This window comes from Ogataea philodendri (genome assembly GCF_020536065.1).
Source record: "Ogataea philodendri strain CBS6075 chromosome Unknown scaffold2, whole genome shotgun sequence".
Lineage (NCBI taxonomy): Eukaryota > Fungi > Ascomycota > Pichiomycetes > Pichiales > Pichiaceae > Ogataea > Ogataea philodendri.
Genome location: NW_025764020.1, coordinates 735437 through 749780, shown reverse-complemented (window position 1 = coordinate 749780; position 14344 = coordinate 735437). Strand labels below are relative to the sequence as shown.

The window sequence follows — 14344 nt, the reverse complement described above, 5'->3', positions numbered from 1 at the left end:
CCTGCTATACATGCCCCTTTCTGGACCTACGCTACCCTTTCAAGCAGATAATTAAATATATGTGCTGATGCACGATGGCGTTTTAGTCGATAAAAATTCTGGATTTTCTTCTGGGAGCTGCATCATTTTAACGACTCACGCCCACAGAAACTTTGTAACCAGCGATTTGCCGAGAAAAAGTAATTTATTCACAATTATTGCAGTTTGGATGTCTATACACTTGTTGCTCAACTTGTCATGGCTTGTCACTCCGAATCCTCAAAGTCGTCCCAGGTGAGCAAGTTTAACGATCGAGCATAGTAGAATTTCGCATAGCCTTCCCGTTTGTCCTCGTCGTCGTACTCGCGCGTGTAGTCCTGTTTTGTGCCGATGCCTGAATGGCTCTCAAACTCGGCAGACCCTTTGAAAGTCACCTGTGGCATGATGATCACATCGTCGATCTGGGTCGGTCCCACAGACATGCTCACCAGCTTGTACGAGATCGGGTCTGTGGTCTCGGGCCCAACAATCTCCTCCGGTAGCAGGTCCTTGTCTGTTCTGGCAACGCGGTACACAAACGGCGACTTGAGCTCGTTCAGGTACTCAAACAGCGTGTCGGTGAAGATCGACTCACCCGTGCACTGGATCAATGGCTCGCCGTTGCTGTCGAGGTTCTCGAAGGCCGCGTTCCAGTCCACTTCCTTGAGGAGCCGCTCGTCGTTAAACACCATGAACGTGATGCGTGCAATCAGCTTGGCCAAAAACGGATGGTGCGATTTGGCCCGGAACAGTTTGTTCGATAGCGTGAGCCGCCTGTTGTACAGCAGCTTCCAGTTCTCGTCATTGTAGTCGGACGAAATCCCCACCGTCAACTTCCCCTGCGAGATCCGCGAGTCGTACCAATATTTTAGTGGCTTGGCACACAATGTATCGATGTCGGCAAAAAGCCCCCCTCCGATGTAAACAATCAGATATTTGAGGAACTCGTACTTCAGACGGATGTCTGGCAGTTTTTGGAACGCCTCCATCACCTCGGGAACCTCGTCTTTCAAATAGTCGGCGATCAATGCCTCTCCTTCTGACATCAGTATCAGGTTATGGTTGTAGTCGTCGTTCACCACACGCCATCTCTGGATGTGCGGAAAACAACTCACGGGAAACTGTTTGTCGTCGGACTTGTATTTCCAAACCTGCCAAATATTGTTCTCCACCTCGTCGTCCTTGTTGTAGGGAAACAAATGGTTCAACCGAGACTCAATAACGTACATATCGTGAACATTTTTGGCGGGTGGACTGGTCTTGACCAGCGTTTTGTTGCCAAAGAACCCGTCCGTGTAGAAATCCGAAAATTTGTACGCGGTTAACGACGACTTGGGATGTTTAGATGCGGTCAAATTCAACACAACAAAAACAGCAATAGTGGACAGAATCAGGTGCTTGTAGCCCCTCCAAACGTTAGATAACGTTCTGGACCTGCCTAAGCCTTTAGAATCGGGCCGTATTGGTCCTGGAGACTCAATGTATCTGCTAAAGCTGGAATACATTTCTGTTATAAAAAGAGTGTCTGGAGTAAAAAAATATTCAAGGTCTAGAATCACGTCAAAATCCCCTCCTTCCTAATCAAATTTTGGTCCGGGGTAGATTTATTTTTGGCTACACAGCCAGGGGTTGATTTTAGAACAAACATTCTATTTATTCAACATGCTCAAAAGATACTTGTAGTTGTCGTAGATCTGTGCTAGTTCAGCCATGGTGAGCTGCTCGAATGGCTTGTCGCCAAACTTGTCCAGTTTGGACGCGTCCAGACCGGCTGCCTTGACCGGTTCCTCCGGCCGGTGGCTCGGCTGCTGCTCGCCTAAAGAGTTTCCTCGGCTTCTGTTTTTTACGTTTTCGAACGCATTTTCAATCGAGCTGAACAGCGCAGCCTTGCTCATCCGCTGGTGCTCCGGGCTGAATATGTTGCTGCTGATAAGGCTCGCCGTGCGACTGCGCATCCGATTCAAAGGCGGTCTATTTTTATCTCCAACCTGTGTGCAGTTCGAGCTATTTGACGGACTCAGTGTCAGGTTGCTTTGCGAGCCAACACTGCCGTTCGGCTCGATGTTCACGTTCAGCGACGAGCTTGACGATGACGTGCTCAGCGGCCGTAGATTCTTCATCACACCACCCATGCTGCTCGTGAACTTGTTGAAAAACTTGTCCTGAGCATTTGGAGACGACGCGTAAGAGTCCTGCGACTTGGTTCTCACAAGAGTAGTGGACGTCATCGTCGATGTGATCCCATCGCTGCTGCCTGTTTGTGTGGCCGGGAGCTGTAGTGTCAGGTCGGATCCTGTTTGCGGCTGGCTTCGAGAATCGTTTGTAGATATCGACGAGGTTGGAGTGATTTTCGTTTCTTCGGGCTTGTTCAAAGTCACACTGGTTTGTATAGCTAGGTTCTCCTCCATCTGTTGTCTGGTAGACTCCAAAACTGGATCTACAGCCGGATTGAACCACGAAACGCGGCCGATAATGCTCTTGATGCTGGAATCAACAGCGTTGCTGATGTTCCTGATTCCCTGATCGGCATGATACAGAGGTAGAAACTCTGCTGGCGTCAACAGAGAGAATCTAGACGAGTCCAGCAAAGATGACGACGAAAGATGCCGTGCAGACATCGACTCGGATTGGACTTTCTTCACCTGTTCATCAACAGACTCCAGGACTAAAGGTTGAGATAAAAGAGTAGCAATCTGGTCAGCATCATCGCCAGGACGAACCAATTCCTCCTGGTTAACCTGTAGGTTGAGATTCTCCAACGTCACACTTGCTAGATAGGAAATGCTGGCCTCGAAGTTGGTGAAAACATAGAGCAAATGTCCCTTTTCGTCGTCTAAGCCGTCATAGACAAAATCGTTTCTAAATCTTTTGATGAACTCAAACTGCGAGATCAGGGAATGTGTCTGTAGGTCTTCGATCTTGATGATGGTGTAGATCAGGATCGGCAAATAAATATCGGTGTTCAGTTCGTGTAATGTGTCTTTGCTCATGTCTTTGAGCAACGTGTCAAGCAGTCTGTGGATTTTAGATAAGTGCTTCAGTTTCAAAGTTGGCGACCGTTCTGCACTGAAAATCTCAAACTCGGGCAGGATCAGTTCGCGGAGCTTGTTCTGAAATGCCAACTCTTCCAGCTCCAGTTGCAAGTCCAATGTCTGGAAAGTTATATCTATTCTGTTCAAATATGAGAGCTTGACGCCAAAATCTGCGTTCAGTTTCTTTTCGAACTCGTCTAGAGAAACGCCCTTTCTGGGGAACATCAGTGACGTGTAAAACTTCTCGCAAAGCTGTCTCTCCACAATCAGATTGTACTTCGAAGATGAATAGTTCAGGGGTCTGTTTAAATCTTTCAGCTCGACTTTACGTTCGCTCTGTAAGAGCTCTGTGCTCTTTGTATGGAAGTCGGCATAAAACTTCTGGAACAGGTCTGCGATTTCAAAAGTAGCCAGTGGTTTCGAATACTGAGGCTCTCTTAGGAACCTTATAAATTCTTGAAGATATTTGAGTAATTGTGCAGGTAACTCGTCTTTAGTGGCTGTGTGAATTGATTCTATCAGACTCTCCTCACTATCCCGACGGTCTGATCCGATAGCAGGAGACTTGACGATCTCTGCAGTTGTTTGGTCAAGAGATTCATTGTCGTAAGAAAACTTTATTGACGTGTCGGGTTGCCAGGTATCCCTTGTAGGAGGAGTATGAAACATTGGATCGGGATATACAGGGCTTGGAAAAATGCGGAAGTGGATCTAGGAAATCCTTGAAAATGCAGGGTTTAGACGTTCTGGTTTCTGTGATATAAATACTGCTGACTGTCTCAAAAATATGCGTTCATCTCCTGATGAACTTCTTATCTGTAGGCAAATCTTAGGGAAAAAAATTATATCCGTCAAGTTTTTGGCAGAGAATGTATTAATTTCCTCAGCTCGGGTCAATCGTAAAAGAATTGCTTGCTTTTGCTAAAGTAAATACCTGAAAGTCAAATCCGATTACCAAAGGACAATGAACTCGTTTAGAAGAAGCCGCCACCGTCGTTGCGACGTCCTCCTCCTCCGCCAAATCCGCCGCCAAATCCTCCATCTCCTTGGCCACCAAATCCGCCGCCTCCTTGTCCGAAGCCATTGTCGTCGTATCTGTCGTTACGGCCGCCGCCGAATCCTCCTCCGAATCCGCCACCGCCGCCGCCTTGGCCGCCAAGCAGTCCAGACACCAGCGAGCCCATTCCGCCGCCAGAGCCTCCAAATCCTCCACCGGAGCCACCAAATCCGCCGCCAGAGCCGCCAAATCCTCCGCCTTGACCGTATCCGTCGTCGTTATATCTTCCTCCCCCTCCGTAGCCGCTGTCGTTGTCGTATCTGCCTCCTCCGCCGTAGCCACCTTGGCCACCTTGGCCGCTGTATCTTCCACTAGAGCCTCCACCGAGCAACGAGCCGAGGTTGAACCCACCTTGCGACTGTTGGTGCTGAGGAGTGGCACCTGCACCAGAAAGAGCAGAGATCACAGAACCAAATCCTCCTCCACCTCCGCCAGAGCCTCCGAGGCCGCCCAATGCGCTTCCTCCTCCAGCTCCAAGCAGCGACGAAAGCATACCGAACTGCGACGAGGTCGAGCCTCCACCTCCCATCACTTGGCCTAACAGCATAGAGCTCAATCCTCTCTCGTTGGATCCGAAGTTTGGATTTTGTTCAACCTCGCGATTCAGCGAGCCACCGATGTTGTTCAAAATACTGTTGAGCTTTTGTTGAACTTCTGGAGAATTAATCACACCATCCCGCTCATCAAGCTCGGCAGCAAGCTTGTACTGGTCAACAGCTCCCTTTTGGTCACCTTCAGACAACAAAATGTCTCCGAGGGCGATTCTGACCTTACAGTATAAGTTAGGGTCCAGTTTTTGACTCTCACAGATCTCAATTGCCCGTTGAATGGCAGCTTTACCGTTTGCTCCTCCGCTCGACTGAGCTTGTTGGATAAGACTTTGCACTTCTTGCACAGCAGACATCCTTAGTTGTCGATATGAAGAAAGTTAGGGGTAATTTTATTTTTTGCTCTAATCTGAAATTTCACTTGCAGCAGCATCGGGGCTGGCCCAAAAAATGAATATAATATTAATTTTCTTAACTATGGCAGACATCACCAATTTGGATCAGGACTTGAAAGTCTCGCGAATCAACAAGTACCGCAACCCGCAACTCCAGCTGGACGTCAAGACATGGCTAGTGCAGGTGATGGGGTCTGCGGTGGACGAACAGCAGCTCGCCTCCACCGACCTTGTTGAGTTCCTTAAATCAGGCGCAGTCTTGTGCACTTTGATCAATTGTGTCTGGGGGCCAAATACGCTACCAGTGAAAAGCAGCAAGATGGCGTTTGTGCAAATGGAGTCAATTGAGTTGTTTTTGAACTTTATCAAGTCGCAAGGCGTGCCGCAAGACGAGCTGTTCCAGACAGTAGACCTATTTGAATATCAAGACCCATACCAAGTGGTGATGGCAATTCAGGCGCTTTCGAGATTGATCCATAAAAAGTTTGGAGACAAGTACCCGTACATCGGGCCGACGATCGCAACCAAACACGAGCGCCCAAAGGTGCCTCCGAAGCCTCAAAAGTTCTCAGCCACATCCGGCATGCCGTGGAGCACGATGGAGTACGGCTATACAAAGGGCAGCAACCAAAAGACAGAAAAGGTCGTTTTCGGTGCAAGAAGAGATATCGTGAACCATTAATATGCTAAATAGTCGTCCAAACTGTCTAGATCGCTAATATTTCCAACGAAACTGTCCAGGTGGAAGGTCTCGATCTTTTCTGGGCTCATGTCGAGGTCATGTAATGAGACAAAGTTGTATGACGATCCTAATTGTTTCATGATGTGGAAGATACTCTCCTCGTGCTCAGTTTGTATGATCCGAGACTCGACGTCAGCCAACCCCAGCTGACTAACAATCTCGGATTTGGCCAGTGCAGGATGCAGGACAACTGTTATGTTCGGATACTTGTCGAACAATCTCGGCTCAATAATGTGTGCATACGATTTCGACACAACAATTGTGATAGAACGGGTCTCCGGCTGTATAGTTTTTTTCTGCAGGTTTGAGTTTGCGGTATTGGGAGATTCCGTCACTTGGTAAACAATACGGCCAATCACCAACCCAGCAACAAGAATGGTTGCAGATGCGGCCGCACGAAACCAGAAATTATTCGATCTCTTAGACATTACCAATGGAGAGAAGACTGGTTACTGTTGATCAACTTAATTTGCAATTTGAAAAGGAATCAACATCCGTGCACAGAAAAACAGAGCTGCGACACGGCGAATAGAAAGTTGGGCTTTTTGCATCCAACTTGCTTAAAAAGGAGATAATTAAGGCTTTGAACCTAGTTACAATTTCCCGACGCACATGCACAAGCTAGCAGTAGATCTGGAAGCGGAAGGAAGCTAAAAAAGCCAATCAGGCAATTTTAATTTTTGGACATGAGCGAGAAAAAGAGATCCCCTGTCACAATAATCATTATGCAGTCAGGTTATTTCACAATAGACGTTGTGGAATTATCGGACTGAGTTCTCGTTAAATTAACTCGATGAAGATCCTCTATATACCAGACAAATATCAATCGGTTAAACCATGACAAATGCCCATTGCATCAATAACTAACGGTCCATAAAACGGTCGGTACTACCTTGTAGCAAATAAAACAGCGATTAATTATCAGTAACAGTTCCTATATCTTGCAAACTCTTCCGGCAAGATTTATAAAAATTCTATTGTTCAAAGCTGAAAATTATCTTGACGATCAGTGCCAAGTGCTGGTGCAAACCTTAAAAAAATAGTACTAACGCACATGTCGAAACTCGAGCAAATAAGCTCGAATCAAAGTAATCCTGTACCTTTTTGCTTAGCAACCAAGCTTCACAAGCCTTTCAAGTCTGGGCGAACGTTGTATGAGTGTTCTCGATCTCGTACCGATGAAAAAAAAAGCGGTTTCAGGCTGTGTCCTTATTTTTATTCAGCTGCATACACCTGCATACTAAAATTGTATGGACAGTTTTTAGCGTTATTGCAAAAAAGAGCGAATGAGAGCAAGATCTCTTGTGAAAATTTTTGGACCCTATGCTTCAATATCCGTCCTGGTCCTATTTAAAGCCAAGGGTGCGGTCCCTGTTTTTTTCCAATGAAGTTGAGTCCACTTTTCTGGGTTTTTTCCTTGGCTACTCTCACGAGTGCCAAGATGATTCCTTCTTACAATAACGATGACTATCGTGCCATGGCTTGTAAGAGCGGTGTCGAGTACTCTGCTACCTTCTGTTCCAACAGCTCCTTGACCGGAAGAAAGTACACTTGCGCTTGTAGCAATGTGGCAGAGTTTGGTTCTTGGGTGGCATGCGGCTATGAGCACACCCAGATCAACGACACCGGCATAGAAACAGCGATCATGAACTTGTGCCCAAAGGCCAAGCTTACGCACGAAAAGATTCGTGCTGCATACATTAATGCAACCAATTACATGGTTAACATAAGTGAGGTGGCAGACTTCAACGCTTCCATCCCAGTGAATTATCCGATCACTGGAGGAGAGATGACCTACTACTTCCATGGTGTCTACTACGGTTACAAGAACGCCTACAACGCTACTCTCTATGGTCACTACCTCGGTTGGGCAAGTCTGGCTATGTGGGGTGCGTTGATTGTGGTGTGCGGAATTTTCAACTGGGCTTTTGCTACAATTCCTGGTTTTAGAAGACTTTTCGTTGGAGCTCCAAACAATTTTTGGAGAAAGTACATCACCATGCCGGCTCTTTTCGGTAAGAAACATATCGAGAGCTTTGGTGTGTTTGGTCTTTTTCCATCCAGATTCGAGTTCATCATCCTGTCTCTGTTCTTCATCTACATGGTGTTGGCAAACGCTATTCTCGGTGTGAGCTTCTACGAGCATGACTTGGTCTTCAAGAAGCCTTCCAACGGTATCGCCAGTTATGTGGGTGACAGATCGGCCATCTTGCTCTGCTACCTGTTCCCTCTGCTGTTTCTGTTCCCAGGAAGAAACAACTTCCTGCAATGGGTCACCAGATGGCCATATTCTAGATTCGTCACTTTCCACAAAGGACTCGGAAGAATTCTGTGTCTTGAGGTTCTTGTTCACTCTATTGCCATGACTCTGCAATCGATCCACAGTGGAAAGTATCACAAAAGAGTCCACGCTGATTGGTATAGATACGGTGTGGTTGCAACCGTCTCGTGCTGGTTGGCTATGGGTTTGGGAGCATACGTGATCAGAAGATACTGGTACGAGGTGTTCTGGATCACTCACGTCATCTTGATCGTCATGTTCTTGTGGAGCGCTTGGTTGCACGCTGCTTACCTCGAATACGGTGAATTTTACTACGCATGTGCCGCTATCTGGGTGTTCGACTGGGTTGCAAGAATTGCCAGAGTTGTGCTCTTTGGTGTTAGAACTGCCAGATGCGAGATCATGGAAGAAGAGGGTACCATCAAGCTCTCCATTCCATATCCAAAGGGTTACTGGAAAGCAGACCCTGCTGCCCACGGATTCGTCTACTTCTTGGGCTGGAAAACTTTCTGGCACTCGCATCCATTCACTCTCATCGACTCGATCACCGACAAAGATCACATCCACTTCTACTGTAAGATCAAGGGCGGTGTCACTAAGATCATTGGTGAAGCTACCAAATCCCACCACGAGAAGGTGTTCCCAATCAAGGTGCTTGTCGAAGGTCCTTACGGTTTCAAGACCTCTTACCAACACTACGATAAGGCTGTGCTGATTGCTGGTGGTAACGGTATCCCAGGACCATTCTCTCACGCTTTGGATCTTGCTAGCAGAGACACCAAGACTGAGGTCAAGCTTTACTGGGGTGTCAGAGAGTATAACTCGTTGAACTGGTTCAAGAGCGAGCTTGCTCAATTCAAGGGAACTAGATGCAAACCAATCATCTACGTGTCTAACCCAAGCTCCCGTGTCGAGGACGTGGATCTTGGTGAGACTTCATCTTCTGGAAGTTCCGACCACCTCCAAGACGAAAAGAGTTCTGGAAACGAAAAAACAGTCACTCTCGATGCGTTGCAGAGCGCGTTCAGCTATGTCGAGTTCCGTAAGGGAAGAATCGACATTGACAAATTGGTGGCAGAAGAAATCAGCGAAAGTTCTGGCTCTGTGGCCTTTGGTGCTTGCGCTCATCCAAACATGATCGACACTCTTAGAGCTGCTGTGGCCAACAGCCAGTCTGGCAGCAGAGTCATCGACTACTTCGAAGAAATGCAAACTTGGTGATTTGGGCTTGTGGACCAGTCCAAATTTAATTCTCCGTTTACATTTATTTTTATTTAACATTATTTTTTAGATTTCAACTTTACTCATAAGGATCAATTTCTCCGTCTTGATCAATCAGGTTTCCCCTTTTCTTTTGGTCTTCTTCTAAAACTTCAAACAAACCTTTAAAGTTGCCGGCTCCGAATCCGTTGTGATTGTTTCGTTGGATGACTTCAAAGAAAAACGTAGGACGGTCGAACACAGATCTGGTGAAGAGCTGGAGCAAATACCCCTCTTCGTCAAAGTCCACAAGGATTCCAAGTTCTTTGATCTTCTCCATGCTTTCCTTGAACTCTGGATGTGTGCTGTTCTTTAGCTTTTCTTCCAGATTTTTGTAGTATTTCTCCGGAACATCGATAAATTCGACACCCTTGCTTCTCAAGGTTGCAACCGCGTCCAAAATATTGTCAACTTTCAAGGCAACATGTTGAATTCCCGGTCCACCGTAGAACTCCAAAAACTCTTCAATTTGCGATTTTTTGAGTCCTCTGGCCGGCTCGTTCACAGGCATCTTGATGGTTTCTGATGGTGACGCCATAACAGTGGACTTAAGCGCGGAAAACTCGGTGTACACCTGTTTGTCGTCGACAGACCAGAACTTGTGGAACCCAAATACCTTGCGGTACATCTCGCACGACTTGACCATCTTGTTCCATCCGAGATTTTGAACGCAGTGGTCGATTCTGTCGAACTTGACATCGAGTTCTTCAGAATCTGTGACCTCGTAATATTTGTAGCCACCAGGCAAAAAGCCAGAGTAATTTGATCTGTCAACCAATGTGTGAGTGGTATCACCAATGACTCCGACTCTGGCCAGTGTGATGGTTCCATTTGCATCTTTATAGGAAGTTGGCTTCAAAATCGAGGTGGCCCCGCCAGAAAGAGCTCTTTCGTAAACTTGTTCCACATCGCTCACCTGGAAAGCCACGTCTTTGACTCCGTCACCGTGCACAGTTGTGTGATGGTGGATTTCATCCACAAGCTTATTATCTTCCTCAGATAAGTTTTTTGCATGAGGAGGTCTCAATGAGCTAACAAACTGGATCAGAACGTTGCCATTCTTGATCACACGAGCATTGACCACTCTGGAACCTGTTTCGAGGCCCCGGAAGCAGTACGGCTTGAACCCATACGTGTCGACAAAATAATGGGCCGCAATATTGGCAGAGCTGACATAGAAGGTGATATGGTCATATCCACCAAAGATTGTTGGGTCGATGTTTTCATCAGGCTTGAAGTCTTCGTCGACTGTCTCTGGTTGCAAATCTGCTTCGCTTTTAACGCTGGTTTCGATGGTCATGGTGAGTTATTGAAATTGATCCTGCTTGCAGGAGGAACAATCCAGTTCTTAAATAACACCCTAATCTCGGCATTAGATCTGTTTAGAATTCATTTTCTACTCTCATCGGAGATAAAAATCGCGAGATTATCATCTTGCCCAAGTAATCTGGCTTGCCGTTATCGGCAGAACATAAAAAAGTTGAACACATGCCTTTCAGGGAGGAATACCTAAATTCCGAACCAAGTCATGTTTTTGAAATTCTGATGTTCTGCCTCACGCCCCCGCAGGTCAGGTGCATCACTAGCGAAATAATTAAAGTCCCTGCATAATACATGGTGTCAAAAAAAAAAACCCCTATCAAAATCCGCTTGCCACCATAAAAGTACGGCAATTACTGCCTATCAGAGGCAATACCAGATAAGAGCGATACCGATACAGGAAAAACTAACCTTTCGTTGTTGAAACACTGCACTTTCTGCCCATCAAGACGTCAAATTGCCATTTCAGGGCTCCCCTCATTAGTCTGCAAATTATGCATCAACTCTTAATAATACCAGTCCCCAACTTGGCTCTTTCAAGACATATATAAAAGTAATATCTGTAGCCGTGCCCAAAATTGCGAAAATTACCAGCAAATGTCCGAAGTTATCTCTCTATTGAAAAGCTACACCAACAACGCCGCAGACGGGACTGGCATAGTCAAGCTCGTGGACATCACGAAAAAGGCCCTCCATCTCAAGTCCAATAGCCAGATCCCATCCACGCTTGTTGATTACGTCAAGGGCCAGCAGCAAGCCCAATTTGGATCCTATCCAGATCACAAGGATGTGGCTCCAAGCTCAGTCTTTACGGCAGTGTTCTTCCTGCTGATGCTAGGACACCTTTATATCTTCACCAGGAACTCCACCAGAGGACACTGGTTCCCACTTTCGCTTGCTTTTGCTTTCTACTGTCTTCTACGTCTTCTTGGATTTGCTTTGAGAATTGCTTGGGCAAAGGACATTCTGCGTCTTCACGTGGGAATTGCCTCGGAGGTGCTTCTCATTCTTCCTACCGTGTTCCTGGCTTCTTTTAATTTGGTCCTGGCACAAAGAATTTTCACTTGGAAGCACCCTGTTGGGGGAAACTGCAAGCCGTTCTGGTATATCATGTTGGCCATCTACTCGATCGTTGCTGCCGTCGTGATCATGACAATTGTGGCAGGAACAGTTCCATACCTATACCTGCTCAGCCAAAGTCATTACGACATGTGCAGAAACGTTGTGAAGGCCACCTCTATCATGATCTGCATCTACTCTGTTCTTGCCATTCTTCTTGTTCTTTCCGCTTTCCTGATTCCAAGTTCATCCAAGGACAGATCGTCACTGGTGTTCCAACCGTTCTGGATCAAGTCGTTCTCGCCAACCTATTTTGTTGATAAGCATGCTGCTCAAGAGGGAAGAAGACTTTTCGTGCTGAGACACGGTCCTGCCGCCACAAGTTCCAAAAGAACGATCCTTCGTGGTCGCTTCTTCCATAGCGACACAGAGCTCGGAGATCTGGAAGAGTTTGAGACTTCTGACTCAAACTTCTCTTCCAGACATAACAGCTCTATTTCGCTAATTGCATTGACGTCTATCTGTGTTCTTATCGGGGCCATGTTCAGATGCGTGGGACTATTCCTGAACCAGACATACGCCAACCAGAGCTGGATCTTCAAGCCAGTTGTCATGTACATGTTCTGGGGGTACTTGGAGACCGCAGTCAATGTGCTGTACCTGTACGGTAGAGTTGATCTGAGATTCTACAGACCAGACAGAATTCCAAAGTCCCAGATTACCAAAGTCAGTTCAAACATCGAGTCGAGCCTCACGGAGGATAAGAGAGACCTTGTGTCTGGCCCAAGCTCTGCCCATGATGGTCCAGCCACCACATTCTAATCGGTTGCTCTATTTTATCTTTTTTTGGCTGTGTAAAAAATAATTATGTCTCTTTCGTTGTTCCTGTTCACCTACAACTGCGGTAAAACCACGCCAATTGAGGCCGAATTCGGCGAGGATGTGGCTGGACTTATTGGTACCGACATGGACAACCTGCCAGACCTCTTAGCGTTTGGATTCCAGGAAATTTCGTCTGTTAGTGACGGAACTGATTCCAGCGTGGTGAACGTGAAACTGTTGGCTCTTAGCAACCTTTTGCTGGACAGCCTAGCGGCCAAAATACAAATACCCTTTGAAGTCGTCGATATCAATCATCTTGGCAACATTGGACTCGTGCTAGTATCGCCGTACAAATCGAGATTCAAGAGAATCAGAAGATCAGCAAACGTGCCTTTAGGATACTTTATCACGAACGTGAAAGGTGCTGTTGGTCTGAGAGTGACTTACGAGCCAGACTATGGGAAAACTGCTGAATTGACATTTGTGGTGGCCCATTTGGCGGCCAACGAGGGCGTCAAATATCTTATGAGAAGAAACAACGATTTGGACAATATATTCCACGGACTTAGCTTCCAGGACGGCTACGGAGTGTACAAGCCAAACACACATTGTTTCATAATGGGTGACCTCAACTACAGGAAGACAGGTGCGTACCATTTTTCATCGGATCAAAACCACGAACGGACAGGAATCCAACTTGACGAGCTTAACATCATGAGAACAACAGGTAAAGTTCTATGGGGGTTCAAAGAGGCACCAATCAGATTTCTCCCAACATACAAGTTCAAAACAGGAACAGGCTCGTACAATTACAAAAGAACTCCGTCTTGGTGCGATAGAATCTTATATTTGGACTATAAAGATTTGCAGGAAGAAATGATGGAAATGGACGAATCCAAAGAGCAAGTGATTGAGTACAATTCCGTGCCATCCATCAAGTTGTCGGATCATATTCCTGTTTTCTTGAAAATTAAGGTTCCTGTGGAAGCCCCAATGTCGGTGATAAACTCCAAAGGATACCTCATGGACAAATTCACGCATCTTTCCAACAACGATGTGGACCTCAAACCTCAGAAGCGTTGGTATTACTACCGGGAAATCGCAAACTTCAACGACAGACTAATGGGACTGGTGTTTTACCTGGTCTTAACGACAAAGGGCCGTATCATTCTGATTGCATGGATGATGATCGCTTACTTGTTAGTTCACGGATACCTCTTCACTATTTAAAGCTTCATTTATGGTTATATCTTGCCTTCCCGATATCGAATGGAAGGTATCTGTACTTGATCATGTGTTGTATCTGTCTTCTCATGGTCAAGGTGAACAAAATGACAAAATATATCACCAAGATGGGCCAGAAAACAGGAACGTCGAATATGCCAAAGAACGAACAGAAAAGAGCGATAATCGTGGCATTGGTGCTTTTGATCCAGAATCTGAATTCCGGAAGTCTTCTGATGAAGGGACGGAACTCTTCGTCTCTCTCATCCATCTTGGAGGTGCCTTCTTCAACAGACTCGTTTTCGTATTCCTGTTCCAACGACGGATCAAACTTCGGAGTCAGAAATTGAAGCAACATGTTCAATAAATAAATGGCCCAAGTGTAACACACAATGTACCACCCCTCACAGAGTATGATCCTCAAGGCAAACAAGAACATCAACACGTAAGTTGCCGCCCATCTATACACGGTGTGGGGAGTAGCAATATCCATGTACCGTTGGTACGTATTGTGGATCTTGGCCCCTTGAGCAAAAACCCATTCTTTGTTTTGTTCCATCGTAATTTCAGTCAACACCGTTCACGA

At 46.3% G+C, this 14344-nt stretch overlaps 12 protein-coding genes across 12 annotated transcripts; 6 read left to right on the top strand and 6 right to left on the bottom strand.

Moving 5' to 3' along the window:
- Positions 1-245: 245 nt before the first annotated feature.
- OGAPHI_004189 (uncharacterized protein) lies at positions 246-1523 on the bottom strand (the record flags this gene model as incomplete). The annotated part of the gene is made up of 1 exon (XM_046205240.1): positions 246-1523. One exon carries the CDS (start codon positions 1521-1523, stop codon positions 246-248), a length of 1278 nt encoding a protein of 425 aa, XP_046061204.1.
- On the top strand, positions 370-828 carry OGAPHI_004190 (uncharacterized protein; the record flags this gene model as incomplete). Its single annotated transcript, XM_046205241.1, has 1 exon — positions 370-828. The coding sequence occupies one exon, from the start codon at positions 370-372 to the stop codon at positions 826-828; it is 459 nt and encodes a 152-aa protein (XP_046061205.1).
- Positions 1524-1667: 144 nt separating the features above from the next.
- Positions 1668-3719, bottom strand: OGAPHI_004188 (uncharacterized protein; the record flags this gene model as incomplete). Its single annotated transcript, XM_046205239.1, has 1 exon — positions 1668-3719. The coding sequence occupies one exon, from the start codon at positions 3717-3719 to the stop codon at positions 1668-1670; it is 2052 nt and encodes a 683-aa protein (XP_046061203.1).
- Positions 3411-4648, top strand: OGAPHI_004187 (uncharacterized protein; the record flags this gene model as incomplete). The annotated part of the gene is made up of 2 exons (XM_046205237.1): positions 3411-3456; positions 4032-4648. The coding sequence occupies 2 exons, from the start codon at positions 3411-3413 to the stop codon at positions 4646-4648; spliced, it is 663 nt and encodes a 220-aa protein (XP_046061202.1).
- Positions 4025-5011, bottom strand: OGAPHI_004186 (uncharacterized protein; the record flags this gene model as incomplete). Its single annotated transcript, XM_046205236.1, has 1 exon — positions 4025-5011. The coding sequence occupies one exon, from the start codon at positions 5009-5011 to the stop codon at positions 4025-4027; it is 987 nt and encodes a 328-aa protein (XP_046061201.1).
- A 121-nt stretch (positions 5012-5132) lies between these two features.
- OGAPHI_004185 (uncharacterized protein) lies at positions 5133-5732 on the top strand (the record flags this gene model as incomplete). The annotated part of the gene is made up of 1 exon (XM_046205235.1): positions 5133-5732. One exon carries the CDS (start codon positions 5133-5135, stop codon positions 5730-5732), a length of 600 nt encoding a protein of 199 aa, XP_046061200.1.
- On the bottom strand, positions 5729-6220 carry OGAPHI_004184 (uncharacterized protein; the record flags this gene model as incomplete). Its single annotated transcript, XM_046205234.1, has 1 exon — positions 5729-6220. One exon carries the CDS (start codon positions 6218-6220, stop codon positions 5729-5731), a length of 492 nt encoding a protein of 163 aa, XP_046061199.1.
- An 893-nt stretch (positions 6221-7113) lies between these two features.
- On the bottom strand, positions 7114-10633 carry OGAPHI_004182 (uncharacterized protein; the record flags this gene model as incomplete). Its single annotated transcript, XM_046205232.1, has 2 exons — positions 7114-9007; positions 9378-10633. 2 exons carry the CDS (start codon positions 10631-10633, stop codon positions 7114-7116), a joined length of 3150 nt encoding a protein of 1049 aa, XP_046061197.1.
- OGAPHI_004183 (uncharacterized protein) lies at positions 7234-9294 on the top strand (the record flags this gene model as incomplete). Its single annotated transcript, XM_046205233.1, has 1 exon — positions 7234-9294. One exon carries the CDS (start codon positions 7234-7236, stop codon positions 9292-9294), a length of 2061 nt encoding a protein of 686 aa, XP_046061198.1.
- Positions 10634-11250: 617 nt separating the features above from the next.
- OGAPHI_004181 (uncharacterized protein) lies at positions 11251-12534 on the top strand (the record flags this gene model as incomplete). The annotated part of the gene is made up of 1 exon (XM_046205231.1): positions 11251-12534. The coding sequence occupies one exon, from the start codon at positions 11251-11253 to the stop codon at positions 12532-12534; it is 1284 nt and encodes a 427-aa protein (XP_046061196.1).
- Positions 12535-12579: 45 nt separating this feature from the next.
- OGAPHI_004180 (uncharacterized protein) lies at positions 12580-13764 on the top strand (the record flags this gene model as incomplete). The annotated part of the gene is made up of 1 exon (XM_046205230.1): positions 12580-13764. One exon carries the CDS (start codon positions 12580-12582, stop codon positions 13762-13764), a length of 1185 nt encoding a protein of 394 aa, XP_046061195.1.
- A 4-nt stretch (positions 13765-13768) lies between these two features.
- OGAPHI_004179 (uncharacterized protein) lies at positions 13769-14317 on the bottom strand (the record flags this gene model as incomplete). Its single annotated transcript, XM_046205229.1, has 1 exon — positions 13769-14317. The coding sequence occupies one exon, from the start codon at positions 14315-14317 to the stop codon at positions 13769-13771; it is 549 nt and encodes a 182-aa protein (XP_046061194.1).
- Positions 14318-14344: the final 27 nt, after the last annotated feature.